Source organism: Emydura macquarii, unplaced genomic scaffold, assembly GCF_026122565.2.
Source record: "Emydura macquarii macquarii isolate MOO-44397 ecotype Brisbane River unplaced genomic scaffold, CSIRO-AGI_Emac_v2 contig_499, whole genome shotgun sequence".
In the NCBI taxonomy this organism is placed as follows: Eukaryota; Metazoa; Chordata; order Testudines; family Chelidae; genus Emydura; species Emydura macquarii.
Genome location: NW_027130636.1, coordinates 571,160 through 586,839, shown reverse-complemented (window position 1 = coordinate 586,839; position 15,680 = coordinate 571,160). Strand labels below are relative to the sequence as shown.

Genomic DNA, 15,680 nt, shown 5'->3' with positions numbered 1-15,680 from the left:
TCTGTGCCGATGCTGTCATTAAACCTGGAGATGCAGCCCATCTCTTCAGAAGGCACAAGGCACAGGGAATTAGCATATTTAATTAAGGCGCCTGATGAATGGCATTACATAGTTTCTTAATTAACAACCGTGTCCTCAGGAGATGGTTTTAAATTAAGAGTTTTTTCAACACTTCCCCTTTTACTGTGCAATTGGGAAGACTTTCATTATTGTTTTCATTATTGTGTGGGCTGTGAAGAGCTGAATTTTCCCCGCCGATCCTCAGCGCCGCAGCCTGGAGATGGTAGAGCTGGGGTCCCAGCAGCCGGCTGCTCTGGGGACTCATTTACATGATACTTCGTGCGGCACCTCAACATCCTCCCAGCAGAGAGAGCCTTAGTCCCCGAGGTGCAGGAAAGGAAAGTGTAAGCTGAGGTCAGGAAGAAGTCGGGGGGCTGCCTGAGAGCAGGGGAATAGCCTGGGAAATGACTTGGGTGGGAAAACTGAGCAGTGGGCAGCTTGGGGTTGGGGTGGAGAGCTGAAGGGGAGAGACTGCTGCTGACGCGGGCCAGTCATAGCTGGGAGGGGCGGGGTTACACAAGCCATTATGTGTTCACTACCTTGTCCCTGGGGGCTGGGTTGGGAACTGCAGGTGGGAGCCCAGTGGGGAGACGTTAAAACCTGTACCATGCTGCCCCTAGGGGCTGGGAGGGGAACTGCCATTTTGATTTTTTGTTGTAATTGTTATACCCTGATGCCCTAGGGTGTTTGTCCCTGTATTTCTGGCTCCTCTAGCAAAGGACTGTTACCTTCACAATGTGTGTTCAGGCCGGGGGCAGGAGGGGTTTCCTGTAGAGCTTGGAGTTCCTGCAACACTTGCCTCCAAGCTTCTAGTTCACCTAGCCATACTATAGACATCAGAAGGGACTGGTTTATTACCGCCTGTTGTGGGGGTAGTTATCACACCTATTATTGTTGTTTATTGTTAATTTGTAGCACCTAGGAGCCCCAGGCATGAACCAAGGCCCCATTGTGCTAGGTGCTGTACAAAGCCAGAACAAAAAAATGGTCCTTGCCCCCAAAGAATTTACAGTCTAGGTATAAGACAAGAGACAGCAGTTGGAAACAGACAGACGGACGGAAGAATCCAAATAAAGAGGGAGACAGTATTGGTCAGCATGGCATTCAGTGGTCTTTGCACACCAACTGTCTCACCTCTGGCAAGTGCTCTGTTGTCCTTACGGCAAAGGAAGATTTTGAAGGAGGATAATGAGGTAGGTCGACAGATGTTTGTGACCCTCATCCCAAGGGTGAGGGGCAGCCTGGGAGAAAGGATGAAGGGGCTTGTTTGAAAATGTACCAAGAGGGTGATGGACGCTGGCATCATGGGCTGATTGGAGGAGAGCGCTGACAGCTGGAGAGCAACTGAGAGATGAGAAGCAGGGTGGGGACTGATCACGAAGGGCCTTGAAAGTGAAGACAAGCAGCATGTGTTTGATGCAATGGAGAAGAGGGAACCAATGGAGGGTGCAAAGAGAGGGATGACACCGTCAAAGCAAAGGGCTAGGAAAATAATATTTGCAGCTACATTCTGAATGGATACCAGTGGGGCAAGGTTGCCTTTGTCCCTGTGTGACTCTGGGAATGTCTGTATTCATTATCGCACTGATTTTAGCTGGGCCGGGTCTGACCCCATATGGAGCCAGGTCCTGTCTGGAAGAATTGATATCTGGAAAGCAGGTTATTCCTTTGCCTGAACTGAGACCGGCTGCATACCTTTCTCAGGTGCCTGAAGAAGCACTGCATTAAAGGGTTACATCAGGTTCTACTTTGGAGCCACCAAAGCAGCAGCTGAGTCTATCCTGTGTCATAGAATCATAGAAGAATTATAGAAGATGAGGGTTGGAAGGGACCTCAGGAGGTCATCTAGTCCAATCCCCTGCTCAAAGCAGGACCAGCCCCAACTAAATCTTCTGTCTTGCATCTAATACTGCCAAGGAGCCTGTACTAGCAAAATTCTTTATTCAGAGTGGTTGGTCCTGGGGACAGAAGGAGAGCTATCAACATTTTTTGACCAAAAAGCTTTCCCATCAAAAATTGGTCATTTTCCAGACATGAGTTTTTATTATTTCTCCCTTACCCCCGTTGACATTGTTGACATTTTTCATTTAATACAAGATGTTTGCATTCCAAAAATGTTTTTTGCAGGGGATGGATACGTTTTATTGAAACTAATTATTGAAAACATTATCAAAATGGTTGTTGCAGTGTTTTGTTAACTGGAAATCCAGTTTAAGGTAAACAAAAGGCGTTAATGACCATTTTGATGGTTTTTGAGAATATTTTCAATTTTTTTTTAAATGGGGGAAAAAACTTCAAGAAAAATGCCATGGGCATTCTAAACGATTCTGTTTCAAACCTTTGGAAACTAAAGCAACTTCGAAACATTGACATTTTTTGTGTACGTTTCCATTTTTCAAGCAAGTTTAGTTGCTCAATACTCTGCCTTTGACTCTACCACACTGATGTAATGAGCACCAGGACCCTTTCTGTAACATCTGTTAAGACTGAGAAAGGTTCATGTGGATGTTTTTACCATTTCCTTAAGACATTTGCAGGTCCAGACAGACAGAATTTGTTTGCTTGGGGCTTTTTTACATCTATTGAGCTAACCAAAAATGTATTTTCTAGCCTGGGCTACGCTTAAAAATTAGACTGACCTAGCTATATCTTCAGGGCTGTGAAAATATTCATACCCTGAGCGCCATAGTTAGGTCAGCCTAATCCCTGGTGCAGAGGTCAACGGAAGAATTCTTTAGCAGTTGTAGTGTAGATATATGCTCTGTCACACTCCAGAAATGAGCCCTGTGTGCATGACGTGATCCAATTCCAGTTTGTGGCAGACAGGTACTAACCTTTCTTGGTGTGTGGGAGTGGCTTTAGGTCACAATTAAAGGGGACTGTTCTTTCTTTGGGAGAACAGCCGAGCTCCTTTGAAAATGTCTGCCTGTTCTATAAGCAGTGTTCCTCAACCTTTTAAGTAGCAAGTACCCCCTAACATCTGAAAATTTTAATAAGTACCCAACACTCAATCTTCCACTCTGAGAAATACAATCTTTTTCCCCTTTACCACTGGACGACTGTATTTCTCATAAAGCAGGAGAGTTCTGAGTTCTGCAGTGCTGTGCGGCTGTGGCAGATCACAAAACCCCCTGCTGTTTCTCCCCTCCTTCCTCCTCCCCTTCCTCCATATAGGAGCGAAGGTCAATGCCAGCCAATCGCTATGGCTTGATGGTAGGGTCTTGTGGTGTTCTCCTCACATGGGCGGGAACTTGTGAGGTCTGAGTAGGCCATAGCAGCCTAACAGAGTAGATAGCAGCACTCCCCATGTCTGTCCGTAGGGGGGTGCAGGCCTGGGGCAAATCACACTGTGTGGGACCCTCTTAACATTTTTATATTGGTAAAATCTGCAATTTTATACTGCACAACTAGAGCAGTGAAATTGACAAGTAAGCTTGCGGGTAGAGCCCGGCTCCAGGACTGGGCAAGCCGCTGAACTCTCCGCTTGGCTTTCTGGGCACCGGGCTCTGAGCCTGGGAGGGGAGCTGCCACCTGGGCAAGTTGAAGGCGGCTGCCATCTGGTTGCTAGCCTGGGAGGTGGGCGACTGTCACCAAATCCGAGCTGGGGCAGAGGAGGCTTCCGCACAGGCTGGGACCTGGGGATGTGGGCAGGCGACAGGCAGCTGCTGCCTGTCTTCAAGCCAAGGCATGGGAGGCTGTCTCTCAGCTCAGAGCCAGGGTGCAGGTGGCAGCCACCCAGCTGCGAACCCAGCTCTCAGGGTGTAGGAGGCTGCCTCCAGGCTCCCACCTGGGAGCTGGGACCAGGCGGGATGCGGGCAGCTGCTGCCTGGCATCCCAAAAAGCCAGCAGCTGCTGCCCAGCTTCCCAGTACTAGGGCAGCTGCTGTATACCTCTCAGCTAGGAGATGGGACCGGGCAGGGTAAAGACAGCTGCATGCTCTAAGTACAGCTGGGTGACCGTGGGGGGTTATTGAGGCAAAACAGACGTACGCTGAGCCGCTGTGGTTGGTGCGGTGAAATGCACAGCTCCAAATGGAGTGAAGTTGGGTTACTTTCCATTCTAGTGACCCTCTGCATGGCCGGTAGCGAGGGAACATCAGACAGATGGGAATACCCAAAGTCCAAAGAGCAGGCTTGTTACTTTGCAGAACAATAATTTGCCAACATCACGAAAGTCAGAGCTTTGGCAAAAGTTCCTAAGGGCTAATTTTTTCAGAACTGGCCCAACCAAGCCTTGCCAGCAGCAAAGTGGCCACAGTTATAGATCCAGGACATACACGTTTTTTTGAACATCACCGTCCCCAAACATCCTTTATATTCACAGATACCGTGTAAGTGGCATGACGCCCCCCGGCCTGTGGACAGGGGTTGTGAGCAGTACGGTTTTAAGGGAATGCTCTGTTTTACTTCCCCCTATGAATGTAAAACAGAACAAGCCGAGTCCTACGCCTTTTGAGCCGCATAAATATTCTCATCAGAGTCAGTGGGCTACTTACTGCAGTATGGGTCTGCGGGGACGTGCCTGGGGTTAGTATGAGCTGTTCGCCTCACCGTTTCTGCTGTGATCTTTAAAAGAAAGTGAAGGGCTTGCCTTTGAACTTCCCCACCTAATCCCTTGTTCCTTCTTCTCTCGCAGTTGGGAAGACATCCCTGATCACAAGGTTCATGTACGACAGTTTTGACAACACGTATCAGGTGAGACCCTTTTCCCCCCCCCCCCCGGATCTGGGGTAATGCCAGCCTCAGTGTGCTGCCCCCTGCTTGTCAAGCCACAGCCACGTTCTCTGCAAAGCATCAGAAGCACCTCGGCGCTGAAATAAGCTGTTTTTACTCGGAGATGGGAAATGGCCGCGTAAACACTGCCCACTTACCACTCCTTTTACAGTCTAGCATTGAGATCTAGGCCATAGGGCTGTTTATTTTCAGTGGCGCCTACACGTTTGCATCCGATTCGTTTTGCAGCAGGGTCTGCTGGGGAACGCTCCTGCCCAGCAATCGGAAACGGGCGCAAAAGTGCAAGCTCGTGCACCTGCATTGCAAACCGGCTGCCCATGGGTTTCCCAGCGGTGAACAACATGGGTGCACTTGGGCTTCTCTGTACATCACCTGTTCCCTGCAGTCACTGGCCGGGGTTGTTTTGCAACCATTGTGACATCATCAGTCTCTACACTTTGTGGATTTTTCTAATTTGTGCAGATAGTGACGGTAATTTTCCGGGGATGGTTTCGAGTTCTAGTGTAATGACAAGCAAACTCCAGTTGTGTGATATCCTCAGGCTTTCCAAAGTTCCCCGCTGATGTTGTTGCCAAAATGCAGGGGACCTGATTTTCTTCTCGCTTTGGTGTAAATCAGGAGTAACTCCACTGAAGTCAGCGTAAAGCTGATGTGAGGAGAATCAGGATGATGTTCTTCATATCCTAACTCTGCCTTGTACACTAGAGTCTTATTAAATTAGCTTGGGATCCCAAAGAAACAGATTGGATTTCTTTTTCCTCCCATTGTGCATTCAGACAATGGGATTACTGAGCCTCCCCCCCCCCCCCTCCCCTTTGCTTGTGGGTTGAACATCATCATCCTGGGGCCAATGACCAAAATGTAACTCAATCTAGACTTCCCTTTTCATTGGTGTCTCCATATAGAATCATAGCAGATGAGGGTTGGAAGGGACCTCAGAAGGTCATCTAGTCCAACCCCCTGCTCAAAGCAGAACCAACCCCAACTAACTCATCCCAGTCAGGGCTTTGTCAAGCCGGGCCTTAAAAACCTCTAAGGTTGGAGATTCCACCACCTCCCTAGGTAACCCATTCCAGTGCTTCACCACCCTCCTAGTGAAAGGTTTTTCTTGATATCCAACCTAGACCTCCCCCACTGCAACTTGAGACCATTGCTCCTTGTTCTGTCATCTGCCACCACTGAGAACAGCCTAGCTCCATCCTCCCTGGAACCCCCTTTCAGGTAGCTAAAGGCTGCTATCAAATCCCCCCTCATTCTTCTTTTCTGCAGACCAAACAGGCCCAGTTTCCTCAGCCTCTCCTCATAAGTCATGCTCCAGCCCCCTAATCATTTATGTTGCTTTGCACTGGACTCTCTCCAATTTGTCCACATCCTTCCTGTAATGGAGGGCCCAAAACTGGACTCCAGTACACCAGTGCTGAATAGAGGGGAATAATTTCCTTGGTTTGCTTCTATCAGGAGGGATTTGCACTCCACCCAAGCTAGATGAAGAAAGAAATGAAGCGTACTGTAGCTGAGAAAGGATGGTATTGATCACAGAACATGTCTGCTGGCAGCTACCACTGCAGATGAGCCAAAATGTGAACTTTTAAGCTGTGCGTGGCCTGAAAGTCCTATTTGTACGTGAACTGCATCAGAGGCACTTTCACGGTGCAGGGCTTCGTCCTTCTCTGAATATGCAAGTGTGATCTACCTTGATTGTGCATGTCACCAAGGTACTTCAGCCATGCCACAGAGGCTGCCTTTGTTAGGGAGGAGTGGGTGTGCTGCTGATGATGATGACCCCTTATACAGCTCTCGCGAGGGGCCAGCTCCAGATGGCCCTGCTCATGGAGACCAGTACCGTGCTCCAGAGAGTCTCCCGCTGAAGTCAGCGTAAATGTAGCTCGCCAGTCAGTGTGTGTCACACGTCCCCCCTCTGTGCCTGCTCCACAGAGGAAGCCTTCGTGTTACTGCCCCAGTGAGAGAGCCCGGCTCCTTTGCGCAAGCAGCAGAGACTCATGCCTGTGTGGTGGGTCTCCCCCCTCTGCTGGATTGGTCTGAACTCTGACACCCCCTGCAGAGGCAGGAATTCACCCAGAAATTGCTCCAATGCATAGATCTCTCCCAGCACCCTCATTAGCATGGACAGGATCTCAGTGTCCTTGCAAAGAACGGCCAATGGGATCAGACGCCTAAAAGGAACTGTTCCTCAGTCACAAACCGCCTCGGCAGCCCCCGAGTCCCAGAGCAGGGCGATTCCTTCCCTCTGGGCCGTGGCTGGTTGGTAAGTCTGGAGCAGGCTCACAGGAAACACATGCTCAAGCTGCTCCTGGGGTTTGTCCCCCACCCCCTGGCTGACTGTGTCCCTGAAGTAACCACACGTGCCCTTCTATGGCCCGTGTCCTGTTTCGAATGGCATCCAGGTTTCCAGAGGCAGGGCCTGCCTTCCCAGCACTCCTGTGGAGTGGGGGCGTGTAGCGGGGTGGCACCCACCTCTCAAAAGCACGCCCTTCTGGTCAGGTGCGTCCGCAGTCACTCTGCTTGTGGTGACCTCTGTTAGTGGTTTCTTGGGGGGGTTTCAGTGAATCAACTCTCTGGCCGAGTGACACACTCCGTCTGTAAGTCAAATCCACCAGGGGCCTATCTCAGTAGCCCTCTGTTTGTGTCTCCCTAGCCATCCAGGGCTCTGTCTTTAAGTAGCCCCAGCCCTGGTATAAGGTTATACCCCAGGGCTTCCTCCCTGGAAGGCACAGCCCCTGGGTGGGTGCTCATATTCAGAATTCAAGAGGCCTTAATTTGATTTAGTGCACTTCACTTTGGAAATTAATTAAGCTAAATTGACTTCAGGCCACTTTTTAATTCTGAATAAGAGTGTACACACGGGGGTTTAATGAGGTTTATCTAATTTGGATTAACTTTCCTGAGTGTCCCCATGTAGATAAGCCCGTAGGCTCCTTTCTAAATGCCAGCCTCCCATGTTTGGCCGGCCACAGCGCAGTACTGTTCACATCCTGCGTCACTGCAGTAGGTGATCGGAGAGACACGACCATCCGTTTACACTGAGAAGCATGTAGGACAAGGGGAAGGAATGTTTTCTTTCCGGTTTAGCAAATGGTCAAATTACCTAAACTTCCCCCTTTCACACACACTTTTTTTGTTGTTTCTTCTTTGGTGCCTTGGGCCAGGACCAGCTTTGATCACAGCTTTTGCAGCCAACGCTAAAATTGATGACTCTGTACTTGTGATTCTTAAATCTTGTGTTTGTCTCTCATGAGTGCTTGCATTTCCATGGCACAGGCTGCAGACCCTTATGCTTGGTCTGTGCAGTGGTCACCGTCCACATTAACTCACCTGTTTCTATCGGTGATAGCAGGTCTCAAAGCGGGACTGGCTGAGCCCTTGCTGGTGACACAGACAGAGCTGGCTGCTCACATGGAGGCCAGTTCTCTTCTTGAATTGCAGCTGGTAAATCACATTCAGTGATACTAACACATACATAACACATATAAGGCCTCTCTTTCCAAGAGTGGCTGGTGATATTTGGGTGCACGACTTCAGACGCCTTGAAGGGTCTTGATTTTCCAAAATGGCACCACCATGCCCTATTGAAACCAGTCCATTTTCATCCTCTGACAGATGGCTCGTGTGGATTATTTGCTGAGTGCTGAGATAAGCGCTCTGATCAGAGACCCAGCCAGGTGAGAAGGGAGCGCAAGGGTCATCTAGTCTCACCGCCTGTCAAGGTGCAGGATTTGTTGTGTCTAAACTATCCAGTCTCCGTTTGAAAACCTTCCACAACCTCCCTGGGCAGTCTGTTCCGTTGTCCTGCTGTTCTTACATTAGGAGGTTTATCCTGAGATTTAATCTAAATCTGCTATGCTGTAGTTTGGACCCATGGCCTCTTGTCCTGCCCTCTGCGGCAAGAGAGAACAACTTTTCTCCCTCTTTTTTATGGCAGCCTTTCAAGTATTTGAAGACTGCTATCAAGTCCCTTCTCAATCTCCTCTTTTCCAAACTAAACATACCCACTTCCTTCAGCCATTGCTCACATGGCTTGCGTTGTGATCATATTTGTCGCTTGCCTCTGTATCCTTTCCAGTTTCTCCACACCCTTTCTATACATTGGTGACCAAAATGGGACACAGTACTCCAACTGAGGTCTCACCAGTGCCCAGTAGAGTGGTACTATCACCTCCTGGCACTTGTATGCTATGTCTCTGGTAATGTAACCTACAATTGCATTTGCTTTTTTTGCAACAGCATCACTTTGTTGAGGTTCTGATCCACCACAACTCCCAGATCCTTCTTGGCTGTGCTGCTGCCAAGCCAGTTATCTCCCGTTCTGTATTTGTGCTTAACCACATCGCAATTCATTTTGATTTCTTCCAAAGGAAAGCATCCAGTGGAAAGCTATTTATTCTGGCTTACAGGATTTGTGCTCATCTGTAGGAGGAGGCATCTTGTAGTTGGGAAGGGGGGTTAGTGTAGGGTTGCGTGAGTGTTTCCCATTCTAAGGGTCTCAATTTTCAAACCCAAAAGCTAGAGGCATGCTAAAATAGGGTGTTATGATGAAGGTGATTGCAGCCAGAGCTCTCACTTGTCAGGGATGCCACAGATATCCTTCATCCTGCCTCAGCCTGGGGACATGGACTCGATGACTTCTTGAGGCCCCTTCCAGCCCTACACTTCTATCTAGGATGGGCCCATTGCAGTCAGCTGAATTTGTCTCCGGAAATAGCACGATTGCTAGGGAAGGGATTAGGCTTAGTCCATTTGAAGAGCGTCCTCACACCTCTGACTGTGTCAGTGAAGGGGGTTGCCCTGTGCTAGGTATTCGGGGCTGCCTGGCGATGGGGTGTTGCCACCTACTGTGCCCTCCCCAGACTCAGGTGCTCCTCCTGCCTTGCATGCTCTGATCCTGTCTTCCAGTGCCTCGTGCCCTCCACTCATCATCACCCAGTACCGTCCAAGTGGTGTCTAGTTCCTCTTCCCGCTGGCTTGTCCCTCTGCCTCTCTCCACCCTTCTCCCTAGCCCCCTTCTCTTCCGTCCCTCCTTTTGTTCTTCAGTTAGCAGCATGTTGGAGTGATACAATTGCTCTGTCCAGCTCTCCTCATCCCCCTCCCTGCCTTTCCAGCCCCACCCTCTTTGCTCTTCAGTCAGCAGCAGTGCTTAAGTGATGTATATTTAAGTGCCTCTGAGCATCAGAGCATTGAAACTAGGTTACTTGCCTTTCCAAGAGATGGGGAGGGGGTAGGACTGGGGAAGGGGGATGGTCAGGATATCCCGCTAATCACTTTACTAGCTCCACTGTTTGTATCTCTTAAATCCCACTTCACCTGTTGTCAAGCATTTAAAGAAAAGGGGGGGAAAAAAGCAATAAAGAGGCTCCGAATCCTTTAATGAGGGTCCCGATGCCCCGGCAGGAAGGCTCCGCCATCATCCACGCACTGTGCACACGGGAACATTTGCAGTCCAACAGTGGGACTTGGACAGTTGTGATGGGGGAGGCTTTTGGTCCAAAGGAAGTGGGTCCAGAGCTGGGAGAAGGGATCAGGAAGCTAATTGGAACCTGGCCCTCGTCAAATGCAGCTCACAATGGTGAATTAGAAGAAGCTTGGATGGTTGCACTTCCCCATCTACTGCATGTGCTGTGTGCAGTGCTGCTATTCTGGGTGTTTTCTGTGTAGAACTGTATCCATTTGTGCCTTCACAGTGTGAGTTCTTCACAGTAAGGGTTTCTTTATTTGGTACAGTTCAACTAGGGCCAGATTTTCAAATGCAGGCCTAGAGTTGTGAACTTAACTCTGTATTTAGACACCTAAATGTCTGTTTTAGGCATCCATGACCTAATTTAGACACTCTGATTGATTGATTTTGGAACCTAGCTTTAATTGAGTGACTTCAATGAGGTGCCATCCAGGCTCACCAGTCTGCCCACACTTTATCAACAGCAGGTTTGGAACCTAGATTTTTGATAAATCCTTCTGACAACTACATCACTTCGTAATGTCCCGTGCATTGGTTTTGTTCCCATGCTGTGATGTGTAAAGACAACAGGACAGCATTTGCCACCAATACGGTTCTGTCCCCATGTCTCTGTACTAGAGTTGGTTGGGAATTTTTCAACTAAATATTTTTTCATCAGAAAACACCAATTTAGGAAAACCGAAACTTCGCTGGGGAAAAGATCGTTTTCAATGACTTTCTGAACTCAAAATTCTGAGTTTAGAATTAGAAAAAAAACATCTGTTTTCCAGTTTTCAAAATGACTTTTTGGTTTGAAATTTAAGCTAAAAATTTAAACAACATTTTAATTGACAAACAGAAAAAAAAAATCAGATTTTTCAGTTTGTGGAAATTTTCCAGATTTCACCTTTGCAATGGGGGAAAAAAATGTGAAATCTCAGAAACTTTGGTCGGCCAGGAAAACTGTTTGCTGCCCAGCTCTACTCTGCAGTTAAGGAAGGAGGTAAATGGTGAAGAGGTGGGTGAAGTGGGAGGGTTGCTGAATGCCCACAGGCTAGTGCAACCTTGACCCTGATGCAAGAATCCCTTTTGCTGCACATACGACTGTAATTTAAAGTTTTGCTGGCCTTACTTTGCCCCCAAAGTGATCTTTGATGTTCCTCTCATTTTCTGTCTCCTTCTCTTACAGGCTACAATCGGAATTGACTTCTTATCAAAAACCATGTATTTGGAAGATCGGACAGTAAGTGGCAGATGTTGCTGAACTACTTACCTTGGCAAGCTGACTGTGCCAAAAAAAAATGCTGGGTGGATCCAGTGGAAGAGGGAGTCCCTTCTTCGCTGTCCAAAGCTACCCCAGCTGGGCCCCTGCCTTTCGCCTCGTGCTGCCATAGATGGCTTGACCCACACGCTGGGAGACTGAAATCCCCTTCCTCTGCCTTCATGCCCAGTAACTTCCCCCAGGTGGTTTTGCTCCTGACTTCCTCCACCCCACCCTGAGAGGTCATCTTGCTGCAGAAGAGGTGCAAGGAAGGCTGCATCCCATAATGCCCATTGTTTCTTACCTGGAGCAGAGGGGCCGGTTGTGTTGTGTGTTGGGTTGGACTTTTCCACCAAGAACTGACCTCAAAGTACCAAATCCCTAGGCCAGGCAAGTCAGCAGGAATCCACAGACGCACAATGGTGCTGAAGGGGGCCGGCTGCTCCATGCATGTACACTAAACACTCCAAGGGAAGGAACGCCAGCACAACAGCTAACTCTGTCACAGCCCTGCACTTGGAGTCTAGAGACCCCCATCCTCATGGCCCAGCTCCTCTCCTCCCCTCCCCATGGGGGCCCTGATCCTTGTGTCCTCCCCCTTCCCCCACATGTGCGCACACACAAATGTCACACCCCATGCAAAGGGCTTGGAACAATTACCGCCCTCGTACAGCGGGGAGAGCAAGGACAGCTCCCTCCATGAGGCCCCAGGGGTACAAGTTGCCCCACAAGGGGAGAGGGAAGGCAGTGACACGGCCTGCCTTCCTCTCTTCCAGGCTGGCTGGCTGCTCCGGGCAAGGGGATGAGGCTGTATATGCCTTCCTGTGAGTGCTGCGGGGGACTGGACCTCCTGCGGCTCCGTTCTCTCTTGGCTCTCCCGTTGGGATGCTGCACCACCACCCACACACACACACACCCCCCCCACACACACACACACCCCCCGTGCTCAGGGCTGTCACAAGTCCAGTCAGTGCTTTAAGGCTCAGGAAGGCCAATCTCTCGTCTAATTCCTACACAGGCTCTTAATGGCCACTTGTAGCCAGCACCGCTACCCACCCCAGCCGGGCTGTGCCACAGAGGGTCATGTGCAACGCCTTCCTCTGTGTTGAGATGCCTGCCCCGCTCCTCATGCAGTTCAGTGCTTTAAAGGCACGGCTGTGCCCCGAGGAGATGGAAAGGAATGCCCTGGCTCTTCAGATTTGCTGGTTATCTCCACTGGCCGGCCATCCCCTATACTCTGCCAGTTCACAGGTTTTACCGAAACTGGCCCTGGAGGGAAGCCTTCTGTGTCAAGCTTTTGATTGATTGATTTGGGGGATGTTTTGTATGAGGGAATAGAAGAACTGGAAGTGAAATGTAATGAGAGAGAAGCGGCAGCTTCACTAATCAACAGCATCTCGCTAGCCAGCGCAGTTAGTGCGTGCTCCGGCATCTGTCTAGGGTTTAAAGTGCTGGTTCTGCTTCAAACGGCATCCAGTCATCCGAATGAAATCCACTCCTCAGCCCCCGTCAGAGTGGTAGCGTGACTACGGGGAGGCGGGAGTGGATTCCTTCTAAGGGGATTTGTCCCTGAGCCATGAGTTGGAGGGTGGGGAGAATTCAGCTCCCCCGATGGTTTTAAAAAAAAGGCAGCCTGAGCCCTTTGAAACATTGTGGGGAGACCCAGTACATGGGAAAGCGAGGGACTAACGTCGCTGCGCTGAGTCAGAGCTCAAATAGGCACCGAACAAGCTCCCCTAACACAGCTCTGCTGACGCACCACAGTCCTGACATGTAACCCTAAGCCTCAGCAGGGACAGACAGTCACGGGAGATTGGATGGTGGGGCTGGGGAGCTGAACAAATACATCTAGGCTTGGGTCCAGCAAACTCAGTTCTGCTAACGATCTAAGATTTGAAATCAGGTTCCCTGCAACCATTTACCCACTACACACACTTAATTGCCAGGTTGCCCTGCTCCTTCAGGTTCAGGTTTCCATACATGTCCTTTCACCAATGGCCTCTGCACCTAACCAAAGAGAATCAGCCTTTTCTAGGAAGAGATGTGTGTCCTGTCTCCATCTTGCGTCTCTCCAGCTGGACCCTAGCTGTGACTTGGGATTTCCCCCAACAGCCTCTGTTCGCCTTTGGTCGGAGGGAATGTTCCATAGGAACCAGGGGCAGGAATTGTCAGTGGGACCTGAGGGAGTTTGATGTTCAATGGGGAGTGTGGCACCTAACTCCCTTCAGTTCCTTTTGAAAGTCCCAGCCTAGATTAGTTATTGGATTATTAATTGACTACAGAGCTTTTTACCTTTTATCATAGAATCTTAAGAGGTGGAAGGGTCCTCAGGAGGTCCTCTAGTCCAACCCCCTGCTCAAAGCAGGACCAACCCCAACTAAATCATCCCAGCCAGGGCTTTATTAAGCCGGGCCTTAAAAACAGCTAATGATGGAGATCCCACCACCTCCCTGGGTAACCCATTGCAGTGCTTCACCCTCCTATGCACCATTTGAAATCCATCCCTGGTTGGCAGTGACCCGTTTGGCCTAGGTGACCAGAGTTGGTGGCCTTGCTCCAGTTCCCAGTGGATGGATGTTCATATTCCCCAAACACCGCCATGAGCGGCACTGGTTGACCTCCTTGGCTATGTCTATGCAGCCCACAGCAGTGAGTCTCCCAGCCCGGGTTGACAGACTGGCTAATGGGCCTCATATTACCTCCTCTCTCAGGCTAGCTGCAGACCACCATTTGTAACACGGGTCTGAATCTGTCAACCCGGGCTGAGATGCTCACTGGTGCAGGCTGTGTAGACGTGCCCTTTGCTGCCAGGGCAACGGACTGAGTAGGCAGTGAGACTGAGCTACTCTCTGAGCCCTAGGGCAGGTCCTTCCCAAGAGGCGCACAGCTGGGATAGCATGAGGAGGCTTGCACTGCCACTGTCCGGGCTGTACCGGCTCTGAGGGGGGAAGAGAACTTCATTCTCCAGGGTTGTCCATCTAAATACAAGTATAATTATTCCACCTCCTATGTTCCTTCAGTCCTGGGCTCCCCCTCACTCCTTCGCAACTGGCCCTTCGCCTCTATACAGCCCTACCCCAGGTCGAGCTTGGTGAAAAATTTTCAGTTGAAAAAAATGCAGATTTGGAGACACTGAAACATTTCACAGATTTGTGTCAGTTCTGCTAAATCATTTTTGTCAAAACCCTCTCCCCTCAACCCCAAAAATCTGAAAGACAAAACATTTTGGTCAGATGGTTTTGAAATGAAACCTTTTAATTTTTTTAATCAAAATGGCCTTGTTTTGAAACATCCTTCAATGTTTTATTTCATTAATTCATTCATTAATTCATTTTGTTCAACCCATAACAAACACGTCTTTTTTAACTTTTTGATTTGTCAGAATTTTGACAAATTCCTTTTCGGGTCAACTTGAAACTAACTTTTATTCCCCCTGAAATTGCCAGTAAACCATACAAATCCCTTATGACTCTGCACACACCTGTAATAGCTCCTGTTTCTACCCAGTGCCCTTTCATCTCCCCAAACAACTTAGCAATATTTGGATTTCATCCACACCTGAAATGTAGCTACTTCTGGGGTGGAACATGGCAGCCTCTTAATGGCGAACAGCAACACCTCCTAACAGACAAGGACAGGAAATGAAATATGCACTATATGCAAATGGAACTCCAGAGGGAATACTAAAGATCGATGAAGAAAGATGTCTAAGGCTGGGAGTTTTAAAGCAGCCTGTGCATGTTAGAAGCCCCTCTCCTGTCATTCCCTTCTTCATTTTTATGCCTTCCCCATCCGAATCATCTTCTCTTGCTGTTTCTCCTGCTAATGGTTTGTCTCTCGTCTGCCCCCCGGCAGGTGCGATTGCAGCTCTGGGACACAGCTGGCCAGGAGAGGTTCCGAAGCCTGATCCCCAGCTACATTCGGGACTCCACAGTGGCCGTGGTAGTTTATGACATCACAAGTGAGTCATGCATTCCAGCCGCCTGGCTGTGCTTGCTGGACTGGCAAAGGCCCCTCCAGCTGCTCCCAGCGCAGATGTGGGGGAAACGCAGAGTGGGGAGCTAGAATCTGCTGCAACGCGTGACGAACTGCAAAAACGCCACGCAGCTGGGAGGTCCCATTGTAGACGAGGGAAATGAAACTTGAGTGGTCTAGAACTTCGGAGGCATACAAGGAC

General features: G+C 49.4%; 1 protein-coding gene across 2 annotated transcripts in view; it reads left to right on the top strand.

The window, feature by feature from the left end:
• The window catches only part of RAB6B (RAB6B, member RAS oncogene family), an 83,607-nt gene that overhangs the window by 38,339 nt on the left and 29,588 nt on the right, over positions 1–15,680 (top strand). For both annotated transcript variants that reach the window (XM_067538701.1, XM_067538702.1), the window contains exons 2-4: positions 4,696–4,754; positions 11,432–11,485; positions 15,359–15,464. In XM_067538701.1, coding sequence (XP_067394802.1) covers positions 4,696–4,754; positions 11,432–11,485; positions 15,359–15,464 — 219 coding nt within the window. The remainder of the gene's footprint in view (positions 1–4,695; positions 4,755–11,431; positions 11,486–15,358; positions 15,465–15,680) is intronic.